General features: G+C 32.9%; 1 protein-coding gene across 1 annotated transcript; it reads right to left on the bottom strand.

Moving 5' to 3' along the window:
- Positions 1–9,583: 9,583 nt before the first annotated feature.
- UPB1 (transcription factor UPBEAT protein) lies at positions 9,584–10,301 on the bottom strand. The gene has a single exon (XM_048118862.2). It carries the CDS (start codon positions 10,212–10,214, stop codon positions 9,909–9,911), a length of 306 nt encoding a protein of 101 aa, XP_047974819.1. The 5' UTR covers positions 10,215–10,301; the 3' UTR covers positions 9,584–9,908.
- Between the last annotated feature and the right edge of the window lie 9,207 nt (positions 10,302–19,508).

Genomic DNA, 19,508 nt, shown 5'->3' with positions numbered 1-19,508 from the left:
AGAGAGAGAGAGAGTGGAGGGATATATCATATATGTGAGGGGAGGCTTGGAGAGAAAGGTTGACCGGGAGTAGCCGGTTGCAGAGATGGCAGCAGCTGTAATAAATGGGGACATTCAAACTGCAGTTTTGACCGGTAAGCCGGTTATCGTGTGAACGCGATCGACTGACACATGACTTGATTACGGCAAAAAGAAAAAAGAAAACACTTTCCCTTTTCCCACCATATTGTGTAGCCAACAAGTTTCACTCTCCAATTTTATTTATCTCATTATCTCATTTTTATTTTTTAAAATAAATCGTTTTTGCATTCAACTAACGCCTACATGTCGGGATTATCTATACGACTATCCATAGATTTCACAAATACTACTACAAATAATAGAAAAGGGAAATTTTAGTGGCAGTGGGCACCTTTAATTGTGAAAAAGTATAAGTGGCAAATCAAAATTTGATTTAAGTAGATGACTAGATTTACAAAGTATTGACTACATATGTAGTAGGAGAACTCAGATACTCCACTATCTAAACCATCAAAATGCATGCTTCCTTCTGAAAATAGAAACATGGTACTCCTTCCTACGGTCCCACTCGAAGTGGGACATTTTTTTTCATTTTTCATTTTTTTGGAAATTAAGTTAAGAAAATAAAATAAGAGGAAAAAAAAATAGAGAGAGTAATATTTTCATTTTTAGAAATGTAGTACTATCATTTGGGACATCTGAAAAAGCAAAATGTGTCACTTGTGGAACGGAAAAGGTACCTACTATGAATTATTGCTCCCTCTTTCCATGAATGTTGTCCACTTTGTTTTTTTCCATTTTTTATGAATGAGGTTCACTTTCTACTAACTCATTACACTTAATATAAATATGAAATTCACATTCTACTAATTTTTCTTTCTTTCTTAAAATCTACGACAAATCAAATGTAGATAACATGTCGCGGACAGAAGGTGTATGATATTTTTCTTAGCATGTAGTACTAATATTTATCCACATTTCTTTATAAATATACGAGCCTATCACGGAAATTTTATAAATAGGTGAAAAAGTGAAATTTACCATCGTTTAATGGTTAAAGTTCCAATTATTCTATTCACCATTCGTTTGATGAAAAGTTTGTTTGGCTAAGTCAGCATAGCTGCATATTGTCAATCGTAGTGCAATACGTTGGTATCTTAATTACTCAATATGTCCGACATTATTTGGTACTACTTACTATTTTTCTTCTGTATTCATCCGCTAATACTTGTTACTCTATCTTTTAATTAGTACTATCTTCTTTTCTCAATAGCCGAGTCATTTCTCTTTTTGAGAAAAACATCTCATATCATCTCTCTTATTTTATTCTTTCTTAATCTCTCTAACTTTTTCCTTTACTACTTTATATTTCTCTCTTCACTTACTTTTAACATAATTTTTTAAATCTAATACCGAAAGAAGCACCTTAGGGAGTACTATTTTTGGTAATTCATCCTATATTTCACTTGGACATTCTCATTTATATTCCATTAATTGTTTTTAACCAATTTCTCTTTTATCATTGAGTAATAAATTTTTTAAAAATTTATATCAAGTCAAATTGTAACAATCAATGAAGACAGACTAAAGACGAATGGAGTAGCACTTTGATCCAATAGTTCATGACATGATCGATGATAAAAGAAGATGATTTGACCAAATAGGAGAGAATAAAAGTTACTTAAAAGAGAAGAATTTAACGGCGTTATGATTATTTAAATGTTAAGTACAGTTATGCTGTTAATTAGGTGTAATAGATTAAGAGGAAGTGGGCTCTCAATCTCGACGTCGCCATCAGCTCGTTGATCTATGAAGGCCGTTGGGCCTAACCCATATTAGTCGCATCACGTGGCCCAAATAGCACATTTAAACGTCGGCGAACACGTGTCAAATCTGACGGTGGAAGGTTCTGTTCAGCAGCACGTGACTGTATTTACGCGTTTTCTGGAATATTCCGTGGTGGGCCATTTGCTTGTACCATACGCTCCCTTCTACTATACTTCCTTTTTTAGATTAGACTGTGCTTCCATTATCGCTTTTATATTTTTTTATTTTATTTTTATTTCTAATACAGTAATAAAAATGTCTACATTTACAAATACAGCTGTACTAAGAAATAAAAATGGAATGGAATGACAATTCCTTGCCTGAATGGAAAGAAAGAATATTTCCACAAAAAATTAAATAGTGATTTGAAATGGAATTGTGATTCTTAAATCATAAGAAATGGAGTACTTTACAATATAGGAGTATTTGACAATGAAAGTTAAGTGATTCACTAAAAATTATACTACTACAGTAGTATTTTAAATTTTTTGTGCCCAAATATTGCCACAATTATGGTTGCAGTGTATAGGTGATGCACGTTGCCACGTTGGACACTCATAAGTTTTTAACAAATTGAGTTTATTGGATAATTAATAGTAACTCCTTACTTACTTCAACTTGTCTACATGATTCATAAAATAAAAATTAAATGAATATTAACAATCATACTAATTTATTAGATAAGTGTTCATATTGTATTACACTACAAAAACTTACAAATATAAAAAAACATAATTAGTTGCATTAGAAAATTTGAGAAAAAGTCCCTAAGTTGAAAATTAATTATTTTATTCTTTTACTAGTAAAAGATTAAAACAATTTATTCTGAACTTAGCAACAATTTTTTAGCCATTTTACTGATAGTTTAATATACTACTCCCTCCGTCCTCCATTCGAAGTCTCATTTCTCAGCGGCAGTGATTTTTAAAAAATATTAAGAAAAGTGGGTAGAATAAAGTTAATGGAATAAAAGTCTCACTAGTTTTAAATGAAATGTGAGATGAATGATTTAGTGGAAAGTGGGACTCTATTACCATTTATGATAAAAGTGAACTAGGACTCCTATTCACACTAAAAATGGAAAAACGAGATTCTTATTCGCTGACGGAGGGAGTAACTCGTATAATACATTTTATAATGTTATTCAACACTAACAAACATATCATTATAAGAAAATATTGAGACATATGGAGATGCATATATTTCTCATTAATCTAATATTGCATATTTGCACTGGGTAAAATATATTAGTATAATAATCAAATTATATAATTGAAAGAACACACATTTACCAATTACCAGTCTTTGGCACAAAATTGGACTACATAGTTTAATCTTTGAAATAAAACTCTATATAAACACATTGTTCTTCCGATGCTTGTGAAACGTTCACAAGTAGTAGCATATTTTGCACATAATGTTTGCATATTGCGTTATAACCATGCAAAAATCTTTACTTAAATATATACAATTGGAATTTCCTTGGCATTCTCATAAGGTTTTTTATATTGATTTAATACATATTTTGTGGAAAATAATGAGTTATATATAAATTCAAAAATTTAAATATGTTTTAGACCTTTTAATTTAGTGTATGCTAGCTATATCAAATTTAAATTATTATGCTATGTACGTATATAGTATAAAATATTTTGTACTACTATTTGTGTATACAAGGATATGCGGATTCGAAATTTTAATTTTATAAATAAAATCTCTTAACTACCGGCTAAGGGTTAAACCACGCTGCTGCCACGAAGCTTCGGTGGGTACATGTACAAATTACGAATTAGTTACCTCAAATTTGAATATTAATAAATCCGAATTTCATATTTTAAAATTACATGTTGCTTCTTGGATACGTTTTGGAGGGAGATACGTTCCTTAATAAATTAAATAATTAACAAGCACATGAAAATTAAATGGAGCCTGTCTTATTGTGGCGAGTCACCATCTGAGTCAAGCCTCATGAATCACACCTCAACAATATGACTATTACTCACAAAATCACTATACATATAAATGAATCGTGACAAAATAATTTTTGCTATGATATCAATTATAGGATCAAAATAATCATTACAATATTTTATATTGTGATAAAAAAAGATTTACCCATTTTAAAACGCCCACAGACTGCACAATAAACTGCTTCTAATAAATTAGAAATCGAAATTTGGTTTAGGGTGTCTCGTACAAATTTGGATTTATTTAAAGATTAAATTATAGCGTGAATGAAGCCAGCCAAATCCTTCAATTAAGGGGATTGCAAGATTGAGAATCTTGGCGACAATTATTAAATGCGTCTCTATCTAATTCTCACCTAAATATAATTATAATAGTCTTTTGCTTATTAAATTGCTTTCACCAACCTCAAGGTTTTGAGGATTATCTTCTTCAACACCATTCAATTTTTATTTTTTTGTTCTCTTTCCATTTATTAATGTTTGAAGCATTCTCATCCTACAAGAAATCTTCACGAATTATACTAGTACTTTGGTGTGTAATATTTCTTGTTGGGCACCAATAATGACAAGAAACGTCTACACATATCAAAGGGCAATTCAATCCATATATATCAAATGTCGTTTGAATAATGCAATTTGAATCGACGAATATTATCAGATAAAGTTATGCTTATCATTAACATTAATTTGCTGATTCTAAACATTCAAAACTATTATTGAATTTATTAATCTGTACTCCTTCCGTCGGTGAATACGAGTCTCATTTCTTTTCGGTTGAGGTTTTAATAAATGTAAAGAAAATAGGTGAAAAAAGTTAGTGGAGTAAGTGTCCCGCTTATATATATTAATTTTAAATGTAATGTGGGAAATGCGTTAGTGGAATGTGAGACATATATAACATTTATAGTAAAAGTGAATTGAGATTCTTATTCGCGGACGAATCGAAATAGAAAAACAGAACTCTTATTCACGAACAGATGGAGTAACTATTAAAATCAAGGTTAATTTATTTTCTTTATAAATTTAAATAAATTAATTTAAAATATACTGAATATATTTTTTGTACAATTTACAAATGTTAATTTATTTTTTTAGATATTATAATTAAATTAAATGAATAAAAAAAAAATAATGCTATTGTGACTAAATTAAGCGGCCCTCACTCACATCGTCAATACTCATATTACGCACACATAAATAGCCTAGATAACAGTACGGAGTATTATATAAAATCTGAAATATAATAAAATGATAACTATATCTTAATATAATTTTTAATTTGTTAAATTTTAAGATTTGATGTCAATATTCAATAAATGAACGATAATATCAACATAATGTCTCATTTAAGCCTGATTGACATTTGTATATTTCAATCTTAGTGGTCCATTCCCTAAATAAAATCATCGATATTAGATATAATTGTTATTCGCCAAAATAGTGGTGATACTATTTTAATAGTAGGGCCAAATTGTATCTAGGCAAATACATTCAATTTCATCAGATCCTAATACAATTTTTTCGTAGTATTTGGTTCTTTTACTTTTTACCTTAGAGAACATATAATCCCTATAAATTAAAACTTAAGGACTTTTTAAATTTTAATTATTTAACATACTATAATCTTTGCTACCCAATAATCTCTAAGTTGGAGAAAATATTAAAGCTTTCGGTATTAAAATCGAAGCTTTTAAGAAAGAACTATGCGAATTTTCAATCAATGATTTATATTTAAAAATGTATTAATTTAGTATTGAAGTCCTACTGTATAAGCTTTGCTGAATATATATAATAATAGGCTAATTAAAATAATAAAATTAAAGAGTTCATTCCGTTTAAATAGAAAATTTATGTTGTTGAAGATAAAAAAAAAGGACTCGTTGAAATGAAAAAATTGTACGAGGATCTAGTGAAAAATATACTAAAAAGTAAAAAAAACGTAATAAAACGATAAAATTTACACAAGGATCTACCAAAATTTATTGTGAAAGTATAAAAATCTAGTTAAACGAAAAAAAAAATGTATAAAACCAAATAAGATTATGATAAAAGTATAATGATCTAAGAATGTGTTTCTCCTAAATTCTACTCCTACACATATAAAAGCATTGGCAATGGGGGCCGATCTGGCGATCTCCTGATGCCATGATCAACTCCGAGATCAGCTCCAACTGTGGAAAAGTAGCCTATCATCGGCCAATCTCACCTCACCTCATCCCGAAGGGCTGTTCCAACGGCCTTGGCTGATCTCTATACTTGATTACGGAAATGAGAAAATGGAAATATAGAAATATTGCTGACGTGGAAATAAGCTAGGTTGTAGATAGGCATTGAGGTAAATGCTAATGTGACAGGAGAAAATGAAGATAGGCTCTTCCACTGTGAATGCTCTAACATACTCTCTTTGTCCTGTTCAATATGGAAGGTTTCCCTTTTTGAATAGTCCTATTACAAATGAAATATTTCATAAAATAGAATATCATTGATAAGGCTAATTTCATGCATCGGTTATGTGGTGAAAAGCGTTATAATTTGCTGGGTCTAACACGTTTCCTAAGCCAGGTGTGTGAGAAAATCGCTAGACCAAGGAAATGCTGAAGGAGATGGTCTAGCGAAGGAATGAAGCGAAGTGAGCAGAATTTAGAAGAAAAGAAGGCGTGACAGAGGGAACCAATAGCTGAGGGCAACAAAGTCTATCTATACCTCGCTGGGCCCTACTCCAACGCCTATATATAGAAGAGCATGCAACGCACATCATATCACTTTTTCACTCTTTTAGCTCACACACATACACACACTTGGGAATGGGAGATCTGGGGTAGTCGGGTACGAAGGGTTACTTTTCTTTAGAAGTTTCGCAGTTGCAACACCGTCCGAGTGTGGACGAAGATACAATCTCATTTAATTTCAGTTGTTTTACTCTTTTTGCTGTCGAACTTCACTTTTGGGAGTCGACTTGGCTGTTGATGATACTCGTTATCTTTTCGCTTGTTGATTTGTGTTTAGCTGTGATATTTTGAGTTGATTTACGTAGATCTTGCTGCTGGAAGTTTATTTTAACAAGTATTATGTCGATCTCTGTTTTATTTTGATATTGTGGTGTTTGATATGGGAATTCGGTGATAGATCTGTGGTTTATTGACTGATTGGAGGTTGTTGTTCGAATCTGAAGTGATGAAGTGTTTCTGTTGGTTGGAGTTTGTGTTGGACGCTTGGATCCGGAGTGTATTTAGCATATGAGGTTGGATCCGAAGTGAGAAAAGGAAGTTATTAGATGGATTTGAGTTTTCTTCTTGTTTTCTGTTTTACTTCATCTAGCGTCTGCAGATCTGTTTAGTTCTTCGTTGATTATGCGTAAATTTGAGTTGGATTTAGTTTGCTCTGCTTTGATTTCGTTAATGTTGATTTTCTTATGAGTTTTTGCGCAATTTGGTTGTAGAAGATGATGTCGTTGTTAGTTAGTGCTAGAGTTAGTTATTTTGCCAGCTTTTCGTCCGTACTCTGCTTTTTCAGTCATGGTCCCCACAGTCAGTTTATTTCCTAGGTCTAGGTAATTGGAGTAGTTTTCTTAGATCTGGTGATCGAGCAGTCAATTTTCTCGCAACGTTCTCCTATTCTTTTGCCTAGGTCTAGCTATTAGCTTAGGAGTTTTAAGATTCCCAAGTCAAGTTTAATTTGCTTTCCTCAACCCAAAAAAATGCGTGGCAGCAGCCAACACAAAAAACAAATCCAAATCCTTGAACATGAGTATTACGCATCCTTCTCTGTGTGATCGATCCCTACTTCCCTATACTAGGTTTAGTAAAGTGGTTGAGGGTTTTGAAAGAAGTGCTCCGTGTGTCCGACGACCAGGATTTCCTGCGACCAACGAGTTCCTAGACCGCGTGATCTAGTGGGTTTGCTGGACCTAGGGGACCTGTTATTTCCTTCTGAACACACTATGAACATGACTGTACCTTTCAATCATCATCTCTACTTTTTACCTCACTCTTACTTTACTTTTTTTCATTAACTTGTAAAATTTCGTGTTGAAAAACAAACCTTCTATATTTAATTGGACGGAACGACGGAGTATACATGTAAAATCGCATGATAAAATCTTTTCATTTTTCTTGTGTCATTGCACGTGAAAGGAGTAGACTATTTGCTGAATCTCAGGAATTCAATTAGCTATCCTAATTCAACTTTCACCTTTTCGGTAGTAAAATATCTTAAAGGAAAATCTAAATTGAAGAAGTCGGAGTATATGTGTAATATAAGGGGCTGCTATTGTTGACTGTTTACCTAGTCTAGGATATACTAACTTTTGTTTATCTTGGGGTAAACTGTATTATAAATAGCATTATTTGCTGTTGTAGTACTTTACTACTACTACTCATACTAATTTGAAATTGAGTTATGCTTTATAGGGCACGAGTCCTAATAGCTAGGATGTCAGCGAGTGGAAAGCTTCTATCAAACTAAAGTTTTTTTTTTTTTTTTTAATTTATAGAATTATTGTCGTACTAACGACGAATATTTGATATTTTACATAAAATACTGTACAAAAACTCCTATCCTCAAAATAAATTATAGAATAATTTTCTTTTAAACATTTCGAATATGAAATTTAGAAAATTCAAATGTAGAACCTAATATCTCATCAATTACTATACACAAACTATATTGTCTTGTGTACAACTGACAATTAGAAAGAAACCACTCCAATATTATTTTCTACCTTCTGACTCCACCATCCTCACAAAACAAATGAGGAGTAGTAATTAATAACAGAATTACTTTTCTTTTTTTCTTCAACATTACTACTAGTACATTACTATCGATGTCTGCCAAGTCTCCCCCCTATTGGGCTTTATTTGAAGAAAAACTTTCTTATTTGGGCCTGGCCTCATTTTCATAGTATTTAATATGAATGTTTTTTTTCTGAAAATTCTGCGCCTATTCTGGGCCAATAATAAGTTTTCTTAGGCACTTTTGCACATGAAAAACACTAATTTCGGTGTTATCAAATGGGCCGATTCATGAAGTATTTTTGAAGTAAATTTGAATGCCACAAATCAAGTACTGAGAATTTTTAAGAACAACAACAAAAACACTCCAATGGCGTAGACAACTATTTTTTTCATGTTCTAGTTTCATTGAATTTTCATTAGATAAGTTTCAAAGATGTGTTTTTAGGGTGTGTACTTGGTTTCAACCTTGAACCTTCTTCACTCTTCTCGATTCTTGCTTGATTATCTGCTGTTCGTATTTAAAACGTGTTGTAATTAGTGCACCTCATATGCATATTAATATAGTATTATATTAACGAAATTTATGAGATTAGCTAGTTTCAAATCTTGATTAAGTTCCATATCCATGCATATCAAGAGAGCAACGACAAATTAAATATAATCAGGGTTATCACAAAATGGGAAGACCAATCCTTATACATTTATTAATTTTCTTTTTTCTTGATTATATATTATTTATTATTTATTTCATTAAAAAATTAAAGTAAATAATTTAAATTAAAATAAAAAAACATAAAAATGAAAAACAATGCATAATCCAATTAAAATTTATGTATCCTTGAGTTGGCCCAGGAGTGTTCAAATTTCTTCAACTATAACTTTTTAGAGTTTGTCATTTTGGTTTCTATCACGTGTCATGTCAACTCATGACGAGCTGTATAAGCTCGTTACAACTTACAACTTGAGTTAGGGAGTATTGGAAATGTGTGTTTGTATGTGTATATAATTAAGTAAATGATTACATAAACTAAAAAATTTAATGAAAATCAAAATTATTACCATTGACTATTTTTGTTTAGTGCGCTGCAACGGCGTACTTAGTCGCAAAGCACACAAATGCCCCTAAATCATTTTTTTTCACATAGACAACAACCTAAGTTGCCACTTTACAATCCAGGCAACATGAACTCAGGTCTTTAATCAAACACCTCTCCTAACCCCATAAAGAAAAATCGAGAACAAGAAAAATGAAAAAAAAAAATCGATATAACACACAAATAAGTAAATATAAAAAAAAGAATAGTTGGTATTATAATCATCCTCTTTTTTTTTTTTTTTTACAATTGTAAAACCTCATAAATTATTCATCATCTGAAGGCGTCGCCAACGCATCCACCACCGTCTGCATCACTTTCACTCTCCTCTGCAGCGCCGCTATATACTCCGCTGTCTCCTTGAACAGCCCCTCCACTCCCATCGATTCGCAGTTCGGAATCAGTTTCTTCAGCGTCCTCACTTTCCTCCTCACGTCGCTTCGCTGCCGCCGCCGCATCATCACCACCGCCGCGCTGCCGCCTCTCCTTCGCTGCGAGGAGCGGATCCGCCACGACGGGGCCGCGATTACGCTGTCGTCGAGGAGCGAGAGGAGGGAGTTCGCGGTGGCCATGGAGTCAGACGAAAATGCGCGGAAAGTGTTTGTGAAAATGCGAATGTCAGCGAAGAGTAAACTCAGTTGTCAAATTGTTATTCAGGTGTCGAGATTGTGAGCCTTTAATACTAGACATTGAGGATAACATATCATACAATTTTCAAGGGTGCCAAATTGGAGTGGGCCCCTTTTACACCTATTATTTTTAGTTGAAAATTTATTGACCAATAGTGTTATCCCACCTCCCAAATCCTTGCTATTTAGATAACCCTAATCTCATCATTTAGGGCTTTTCCATTTTAATAATTTTGTTATGTAACATTATTTAAAAGTTTCACTTATTATAGGTACATGCATATCTGGTTTCAGGGTTCAGTTGCCATGTTTATTTGTGACCAAATGTCATGTCTAATCTTATCTCTTATTCGGTTGCATTTTTAAAAAAAGTTCAACACGTGGCAGTGTGTCTTTGCTCGTCTCCACAATGCCAAGATTACACTAATTAAAATCTCACCTTTACCCCGATGAACAATTAACCCTATACAAACCCTATTTTGACTTATCTCATATTGTATCACACGATTATCTTGTCTAGCGGATTGAACGCTCCATTGAAATTGGTTTTGTGAGGATGGGTCTGAATAATAGTAGGATGGAGATGATGGTTCCAAAGGAGTGGGATGATATGATTTGATGGGGTTGTGGGCATGTTCTCCAACCCAAAAATGCACATGCAACCACATGATTCTCTTCACTGCCTTCATCAAACCACCATCTTCTTGTTAGCTTTCATCACACCTCCTCCACACCTCTCTCTAAAACACCCTGGATTATTCCTTTTCCAACTTTCCAAATTCAATGCACACCTTCAAACTCAACTCATTTCTCTACACATAATTGGTGGGCGTGAAGCCACGAGTGGCTAGCAATGGATTCTGAGGCTGGAATACTATAAAAAAGAATAATATTTAATTTAATACTTGATTTGAATATTGATATATAACTTAAAGTTTGTTTGCATTTCTTTGTACAAATACGATGCATAATAAATAAAAGGTAATTTGAATAAAATTCAAAATGATCTTGATAGTAACCTTTTTTTTTTTGTCTAGATTACCATTTTCATACGTTCAAATAAATTCCACACATATATACTTTTACATGTTAATAGAAGTTAGAAAATCAATTTATGAATGAAGTTACATAAAGTGGTTGATTATTTGAAATTTCCAGCTCAAAAGGGGTGGCAAAGCAACGGTGAGTCACCCTAATTTAAAGGCGGCGGGCGGCGGTGGTTAGGGCTCCCATGTTTAGGAACATGAATCCCATATTATCATTACATTTTCATTAATTTATGTCGTCCATGGATTTTTATGTCAGTGTTTGTCTCAACAAAAAGGGGTGAATAGATTTTCGTGTTGGGATATCATTGATTTTGTTTTTCTCATTCTTCTAAATTTCAATTCCGTTTGTTTGCTAACTATCAGTCCGTTAATTACGCGATTTCTTTTTTTAATAAATAAAAAATCATACTATAAGAAATGCACGTTAATTACACAATGTTGATGAGATTCAAACTCTTATTTACTAGGCGATTTCTTAATTGATAGCATAGTACCTCTGAATTTGGACAAATTATGAAGCATGAAACTTCTTAGAAATCCCCATTTATTTTTGTTTAAGACTAATCATTGGTTACGTTACGTGGATATTATCCTGTTGCTGAAACTTAACGCGCGCGCATATTCTTTATAATATTATATGCTACTCTATACCATTCTCTTAATTACTTGTTTTATCAGAAATTTTTTTTATTCAAAATGATAATATAGTCTACAAAGAAAATAACAAAGGCGTTAGTAATGATTAATTAATGAGCTTTACTTAACACCAGCATTGAAATTAAGTAATTAAGGATCTACTACTAATTAATTCAATAAATTAAATATTACAATACCCCAGATACACTGACACACACATGAAAGTCACATATATATACATGTATCACCGTACATACAAAATACATGTACCACCTTCATATATTAATTAAATCATCAGTTTTTATATATGGATGCTATACTTTCCGATTTTCGACACCTAGCTAAGTCATTATTTTCCAGACTATGCATGTATCACAATATAATAAAATAAACACATAATGCAAGAATATAGTACTAGTAATTTAAAAAAGTGAAAAGGTAAAATGGGTAATATAAAAATGATGGAATTGAAAAAAACCACATGCGAGCACATGTAGTGGAATTAGCGTGCAATTTAATCATGCATGCAATGAGGCAGACCACTCAATAAATAAATTACTAACAAAAAAAAAACGAGATTAAAGATGGTGGTCAGCTGTAGCTCTACCAAATGCAAATGAATGGCTACCTATATATGATGTCGTGGCACATTATCGACTCTCTATTTTTCGTATATACTCCTTATATATTAAGTAGTAGAGTATTATACTATGAATTATTCTTGCAATTTTGTGAGACGTTTCATTTCATGTTTTGCCTGACAGCTGTCTCGTTGCGTATTCTTTTTTGTATTCGATCACTCTTCAAAGTTTATTAATTTATTTTCATATAAATAAATTGACTCATCTTTAAAAGTGATACGATTCCTTGAACAAATATACTACTCCATTATTCGATATACTATTCTTTTACTCTATTATTTTTGTTTTATTCAATTTTTAGTCGACTCATAAAATAAAATAATACTCCATATTAAATATAATTTCTTGCCGAATAGTATAAAATACTCTAAATTATATTAAATCATTATATAATATCTACTTCATAGTATTAATTTTCATCATCATGTATCTAAAATAATCTTTCCAAATTACGTATACTCTTGAAATACTCAAAGTACATCTAAGTATCACACTCAGCTTTACGATTATATTCCCACCCTCTAAAAAAAGGTAATGACATGAAACTAACACATAATTGATAGCGTAGGAGAGGAGAAGAGAAGAAGAGAATGATTGTTAAAATAGTGTCAGTAGATATTGAGAATCACATTATTATTAGTGATTATTATTAGTATTTAATAGTGAGTTATAATGGTATAAGTTGTAAATAAATTGATGTATATGAATAATAACGTCGGTAATGAGTTTGGGAGAACTTTTTATAAATTAAATGAGATATTTATATTAGATGGATGAAAAAGGAAAATGTCTTTATTTTTATGAAACATATGAAAATGAGATATTTTTATTGGATGGGTGAAAAAAAATGTCTTTATTTTTATGGGACGGAGGGAACATATATGGTTGTGTAACTATAAAATTAGGGGTGGAGAAACGGGTTACCCGCGAATACGCACAGCCGATTTTAGCCAAAGTTGTTGTCCCAATACTCGTTCCGCAACATATCGGGATTACCCAATACCCATATCGAATATCCCGTACACGACATTGCGGGTACCCGTACCCGATCCGAAACCCGGATGCTGAGTATGACCCTTCAATCGTGCAGAAAGTTCTTCAAACCAAAGGTTGAGTTCATGAAACCAATTAATATTTATGCTTTGAGTTTTTTTAATAGTAATGATTTTTTAAATTGTTGCCGCACTATGATTTCAGATTTTTGTTTTTTAATTTGTTCTTCAATCTTGATGCAAAAATTCCAACTATAACTATGCACAAAGCGGTGATTTCTAGTCTAACTTACTACCGGAAATAATCAAAATATGATCATACATCATATTTGTATATTTTAATATATAATTTGCACATTTCCAAATTAAATGCAAACCAAAATTTATTATATCAATTTTGATTGTAAGCTTTGAATAGATTGAGAATAAATGTTGGGGGATATTCTATAGCTAGTTCTGGTGAGTTTTCAAATGCATTTTTGTTGGAATATGAAAATATTTCAAAAAAACCTTTCAACGTTTAGATTCTATAAAGTATTAAATGATTGTATATAGCTAATATTAATATTATCGGGTATTATCGGGACTAATGGGTATATCCGCGCGAGTGGCGGATATACCCGTACCCGCAAAACTCTAAAATACACTACCCAATCCCGCTTCGTTTTCCGTTATCGTCGGATAGCGGATACCCATTACCCGGCGGATATCGGATCGAAATAGAAATAACCTATTACCCGCTATCCATTTTGCCACCCGTAATAAAACCATCTTGGCTATAAGTATGTGCAACTTTAAAACCATCTATTCCATATAGAAATGTGTCATCATCCTATAAAAAGATATTAAGTGAGGAAATATATATCCAAAACTATACTCCATAAAATAGGCGAGATTATTATCAAACTAATAAAAAGAATTTAATAACAATAGTATTTTATAGCAGATTACCTTAAAAGTTAAATCAACTCAATCCCATTCGAAATTATCGGATTTCTAATGGGCCAACACGATAATAAAATGAATCTTGAAAAGCTTGACCCAAACCCAATAAGTTCGTCGCAGATTTTCACGACGTGTCAAAAATTGTCACTCCTAATATTATGGTTCATTGTGATTAGAGATTAAACCCATATTTTATATCTAACTGATGACAGTAAAATGACGTTATTCCCTATAATATATAGTACTCCCTCCATTTCACAAAAGATATCACACTTGTGGGACGACACATAATTTTAGGAGGTTTTGTTTTGTGTGTTAGGCAGAAAGGGAAAATATAATACTCCGTATTTATATTATTGCGAGAACTAACTTTTCTAATGGAAATTTGACATCTTTAATGGGTCAAACTAAAAAGGAAAGCGGGACATCTTTTATGGGACGAATGTAGTAGTTTTGATATAGAAGTAAAATGCTCAAACTACCGAGGGTAGTGAGCAAAAGTTCAACAGAACCACAAACAAAGGTTTGCAGCAAAACAAACATACGCACACGAGCCAAAGCTAAAACACCTCACAATCTCCCGGTAGCTTCTGGGACCAAGGGCACCCCCACAAACCAAAAGCACAGAGGGAGAGGATGAATTGAAACAAAACACTCAAGCAACAACAGAGACAAAAAAGTCAACAACAAAGAAATCACCCTAGTCTCGCACATCCTCATGAAGAGAAGAACATACCCGTAAGGACACACTCAACGATCTCGACCCCATCTAAGAGAGTCCTGTAAAAAGTTCGACACAGATTGAGGATCCAAATTCACAAGTACAGAAAAAATGCCGAATTGCAATGAAATATTCCACTAGTAAATTCGAACAATAAAATGTCTTACTGGCGGAATGAAATTGCGGCAAATTTTTCCCGGAAGTATTATTTTGCGCATTTAATTTTTACTGGCAGATCAGTTAAAAAATTTCACAAATAAAAATGTGAAGATGGAATACCAGTAATATTTTCACCACTAATAAAAATTGCAGTAATATTTTTCGCAGCTATTAGATATTTCTTGATTTTTTTCTCTTTCAAAAACATATATTATCTTCGTCCCATGCTAGTTACACTTTTTATTTTCGGATCTTTCCAAACTATTTGCACTATATTTATTTTAAGTAAAATTTAAGACATTAGAGTTAGTTAAGTGTTCCTTTATTAAGTGGTCTCTTATTATACTTAAAGTTTATTATACTAATTACTTATGCTTAATTTATTATTTATGCTTAAAAGTACAAGTAACATGGAACGGAGGGCGTATTTGAATGTTAATTGTAACTCTAGAAGTGTTGGATGGTACTCCATTTAGAATAGAATGTTTATATGTAGATGGATGAATTTTGTGGTGCGGAAGTTAAAATACTTTAATAAATTGAGCATATTACGAATGGAGAAATAGTCATATGTAGTGTACTAAAATAAATGTTCACGCATTTAGGAAATACTCCAAAACGAGAAAGGATATACTCCACTATTATTTTTGGGAAACAGATGAAACATAATTTCAGCAATCAATTTTCTTTACCATAATTGACTTGGTTAACAATTTAACAAAATGAGAATTGATATGCCAAGCGTTTTTAACGAGCGTAATATGATATCATCGCCAAACCTGGAAGAGAGGTCGCAGGCTCGCGGCACGAGCTGGAGGTGTAGGAGCAGCCATCAATCGACGAAGAGGTGCAGTCATCGATCGAAGAGGAGCAGGAGGTGCAAGCACCGGACTGAGGGAAACTCACGTCCTCGCAGGCAGGTCACCCTGCGGAGCGGTTCGTGGCACGGCCGCGAGTTCCTACTCATTTAGTTTAGTTTTATTATTTAGTTGTTTATTTCCTTTTAGTTATTTTATTTTGCAAAAACAATAATTAATGAGTCGAGAGTAATTATAAGCTACGTTTTGGATTTTCTTTGTTGGTTCTCCGAGATGACTTGGAAGTTGAACAAACCCTAGAATCCTAGATATTATAAATATGACACTTATTGTTGATTCCCCATCAATTAATGAGAAGTTTCCTACCAATCTATAGTGTTCTACAAACCCTAAATTATCCAAATATGTTCGACGGGAAAATCCCGTGCGTAGAACCCTACCCCTCCGCCCGCCTAGCAGCAATCACCATCTGACCAAGCTGTTAAACGCCGATGCTCAGCGCCATCAGTGCTTGATAAGTAAATAATCCTTAAAAGAACGACAATTCCACATCACCACACTTGATATTTTTATTTAATTTTTATGAATTTTTCTAACCTCAGTGCGACTGATGCAGAACTGTCGCTCGTTAAGAGCCCTTAACAGATCAATTATCTTAACAAACTAATGTGGAGTTTTGTAAAAGAATTGTATATTATAGTGATTGACGGAGAGTTATATTAATGTGAGATGCACTTAAAATTTTCTTATTAAAAGAATTAAACAGAAAGGTTATCAACTCTCATAGCATATTGATGACATTTTGAACCCCATTAAACGAAAAATAATAAGGAGCAACTAATTATGATATTATAAATGGTGAGTCGGTGACAAGTTTGCAAATACTGATTACTCCGAGGACAAAAATATAAATTGAGAACTTCCCCATTTGGTATAAAGAGGAATATCCAACCAAATTAGGTTTATTGTTTGCACAAAAAATTGCAGCGGCAGCTTGCGGAGCCCTCGAGAGAGAAGGCATATTTCTAGTTTGTTCGTGAGTCTAACGTTCATGGCACACACCATCTATGGAGTGATTTCGATTTCAATGTTGTCGAATTCCCTCCAGATTTGGAATTTCAATGGCCTCGATCAATGTTAGATTCACGCACAAACTCGTGATATGTCTTTTCGGTTTTAATTGAACTGACCTCCGATTCATTCGGAGAATTATCTTGTGGAGTGAATCGTTATCAGATTCAATTGCAGGCCAATGGATCTGTTATTTTATGTTTGGTTATTCGATTTGTTTTTAAAATAACTGTGATCTTATTTGTTAACTTGAATTGCTCTTTCGTTTGCGCAAGGAATTTTTTGATTGGTTAATTTTTGTTTGTTTGGGGTATGATTCATGAAAATGGTCTGCTTTTGATTATATGTTGTTAGATCTATTGATTCATTATCATTTTAATGCTAAAAATGAGGAATCTTTGCTAAAAATGAGGAATCTTGATGTTAGATTAGGCAGCTAAATAGAAAACATCTTAATCTGCTCTGAAATTTGAACCTTTGGAATGAGGTTATGAATGGTATATTGTACACAAAGCTGCTGCTGCTCTGTTTTATTACTGCTGAATGTCATGTTCATTGCAACCCAAGTTGATATTTGATGTTCTTGTTTAGATAGAATGCAATTGATTGAATCGGATATTAATGTTCTTGTTTGGATAGAATGCAGTTGATTGAATCACATATTCAATGTTCTTGTTTAGATAGAATGCAATTGATTGAATCAGATATTCAATATTTTTGTTTAGCTATAAATGCAATTGATTGAATCGGGTATTCAGTGTTAAGAATGCAATCGATTGAATCAGATATTAAACATCCTTGTTTAGATAGAAGTTGGAATGCGATTGAGTGAATTGTATACTCTCTTTGTTTCTTTGGATTTTGCTACATATACAGTTTCTACTTCATGAATGATTTCCTCGAGTTGGACTAGGCAGTAGGCAAGTGCTAGGTTTGCTATGTTCTAAACCCTTATGTTCAGCTCTTACGAATAAGAAATCCGAGAATCTGAAAAAAAATCTGAGTTTTTCTATTGGTTTAACAGAAAGTATAAATTCCTTAAATAGAATCTCTAATCCGCGCTGCTATGTTCTAAACCCTTATGTTCAGCTCGTACAAATAAGAAATCCGAGAATCTGAAAAAATTCTGACTTTTCCTATTGGTTTAACGAGTCAAAATTCCCTAAATAAAATCTCTAATCCGCGCGAATGTTCACCATACGAGTTTCCTTATGTTTGCTTTCATGTGTACTTTCATTATGAGGCTGTCTTATCTTTCTTTGGGAGGTATTGTGCACATCTGAATTAGTTTCTGGATCTTGAAATGCTGCTACTGAATTACTACTGAAACTATTTTGTTAGAGAACTGCGAAATATTTGATTTTTTTGTGTGATGCAAGAATCTGTAATTCAGTTGCATCTTCTTTAGTAATAAAGGCTTCATTTATGAAACTCATGTTACCTTTTTAAGTTTTAGCTCTTATTGAATGACTTTGAATCTATGAACATAAATCTTATTATGAGTGGTGAATGACTGTCATTACTGGTGATCATTGACTGCAATAACTTCAACGTTTTGGCCGTTTCTATAATTACTGGGCTGAACATTCCTTTTAAGAAATCCAGATTGTGCTTGCAATAAGCACCATTCCTTTTAAACACCTATACACATTCTGATGAACAAGGAATTAACAATTTCATCTTCATAATTATGTTCCTTGATTTTGAGCAGGACTGGAATGAGCCCTTTGCCTGAAGTGTCCAGTCTCGAAATACTCGTAAGTTTCCTCAGAACCCTAGCTAGTCATCTTCTCACATGCTCTAGCGAAAGGCCTTCGTGTTATGATTCGAAATGGCCCTGAATGGTATGCTAATTGCATGAAGCATATGCAAAACATTTAACTCACACTTTCCTTTGTTATTGCCGCAAGGCCAAATCTGCTTGAGGTGGTTTTAGTTTTTACCATGTTTCTTCAAGGTCTTTGCAAACCCTCTAATCGAGTCATAGGTTTGGGTTCCAATTGACGCCATAAGGACATTTGGAGGAACAAGCACTGCTGTAGTCACTGGCCGGTGGGCCCTAGTTAGGATGATGTGATCACAAACATCGAGTCCAGGACCCGTTAGGACTACGACGATGAGAGGGATAATGCAACGGGGGGAAAACTTAATAGTGTCGAATTGTGGCTAACAATGGTATTATCCACTTCGTTTTAATGTCATTAA

Source organism: Salvia hispanica, chromosome 3, assembly GCF_029641045.1.
Source record: "Salvia hispanica isolate PSC_SH4W2 chromosome 3, Shi_PSC_v1, whole genome shotgun sequence".
Classification (NCBI taxonomy): domain Eukaryota; kingdom Viridiplantae; phylum Streptophyta; class Magnoliopsida; order Lamiales; family Lamiaceae; genus Salvia; species Salvia hispanica.
Note: the sequence above shows the minus strand (reverse complement) of the source record. Positions and strands in the feature narration are given on the sequence as shown.

What these genes read in the sequence shown, in the direction of transcription:
- UPB1 (XM_048118862.2), bottom strand. Translation starts at nt 10,214, where the DNA reads ATGGCCACCGCGAACTCCCTCCTCTCGCTCCTCGACGACAGCGTAATC.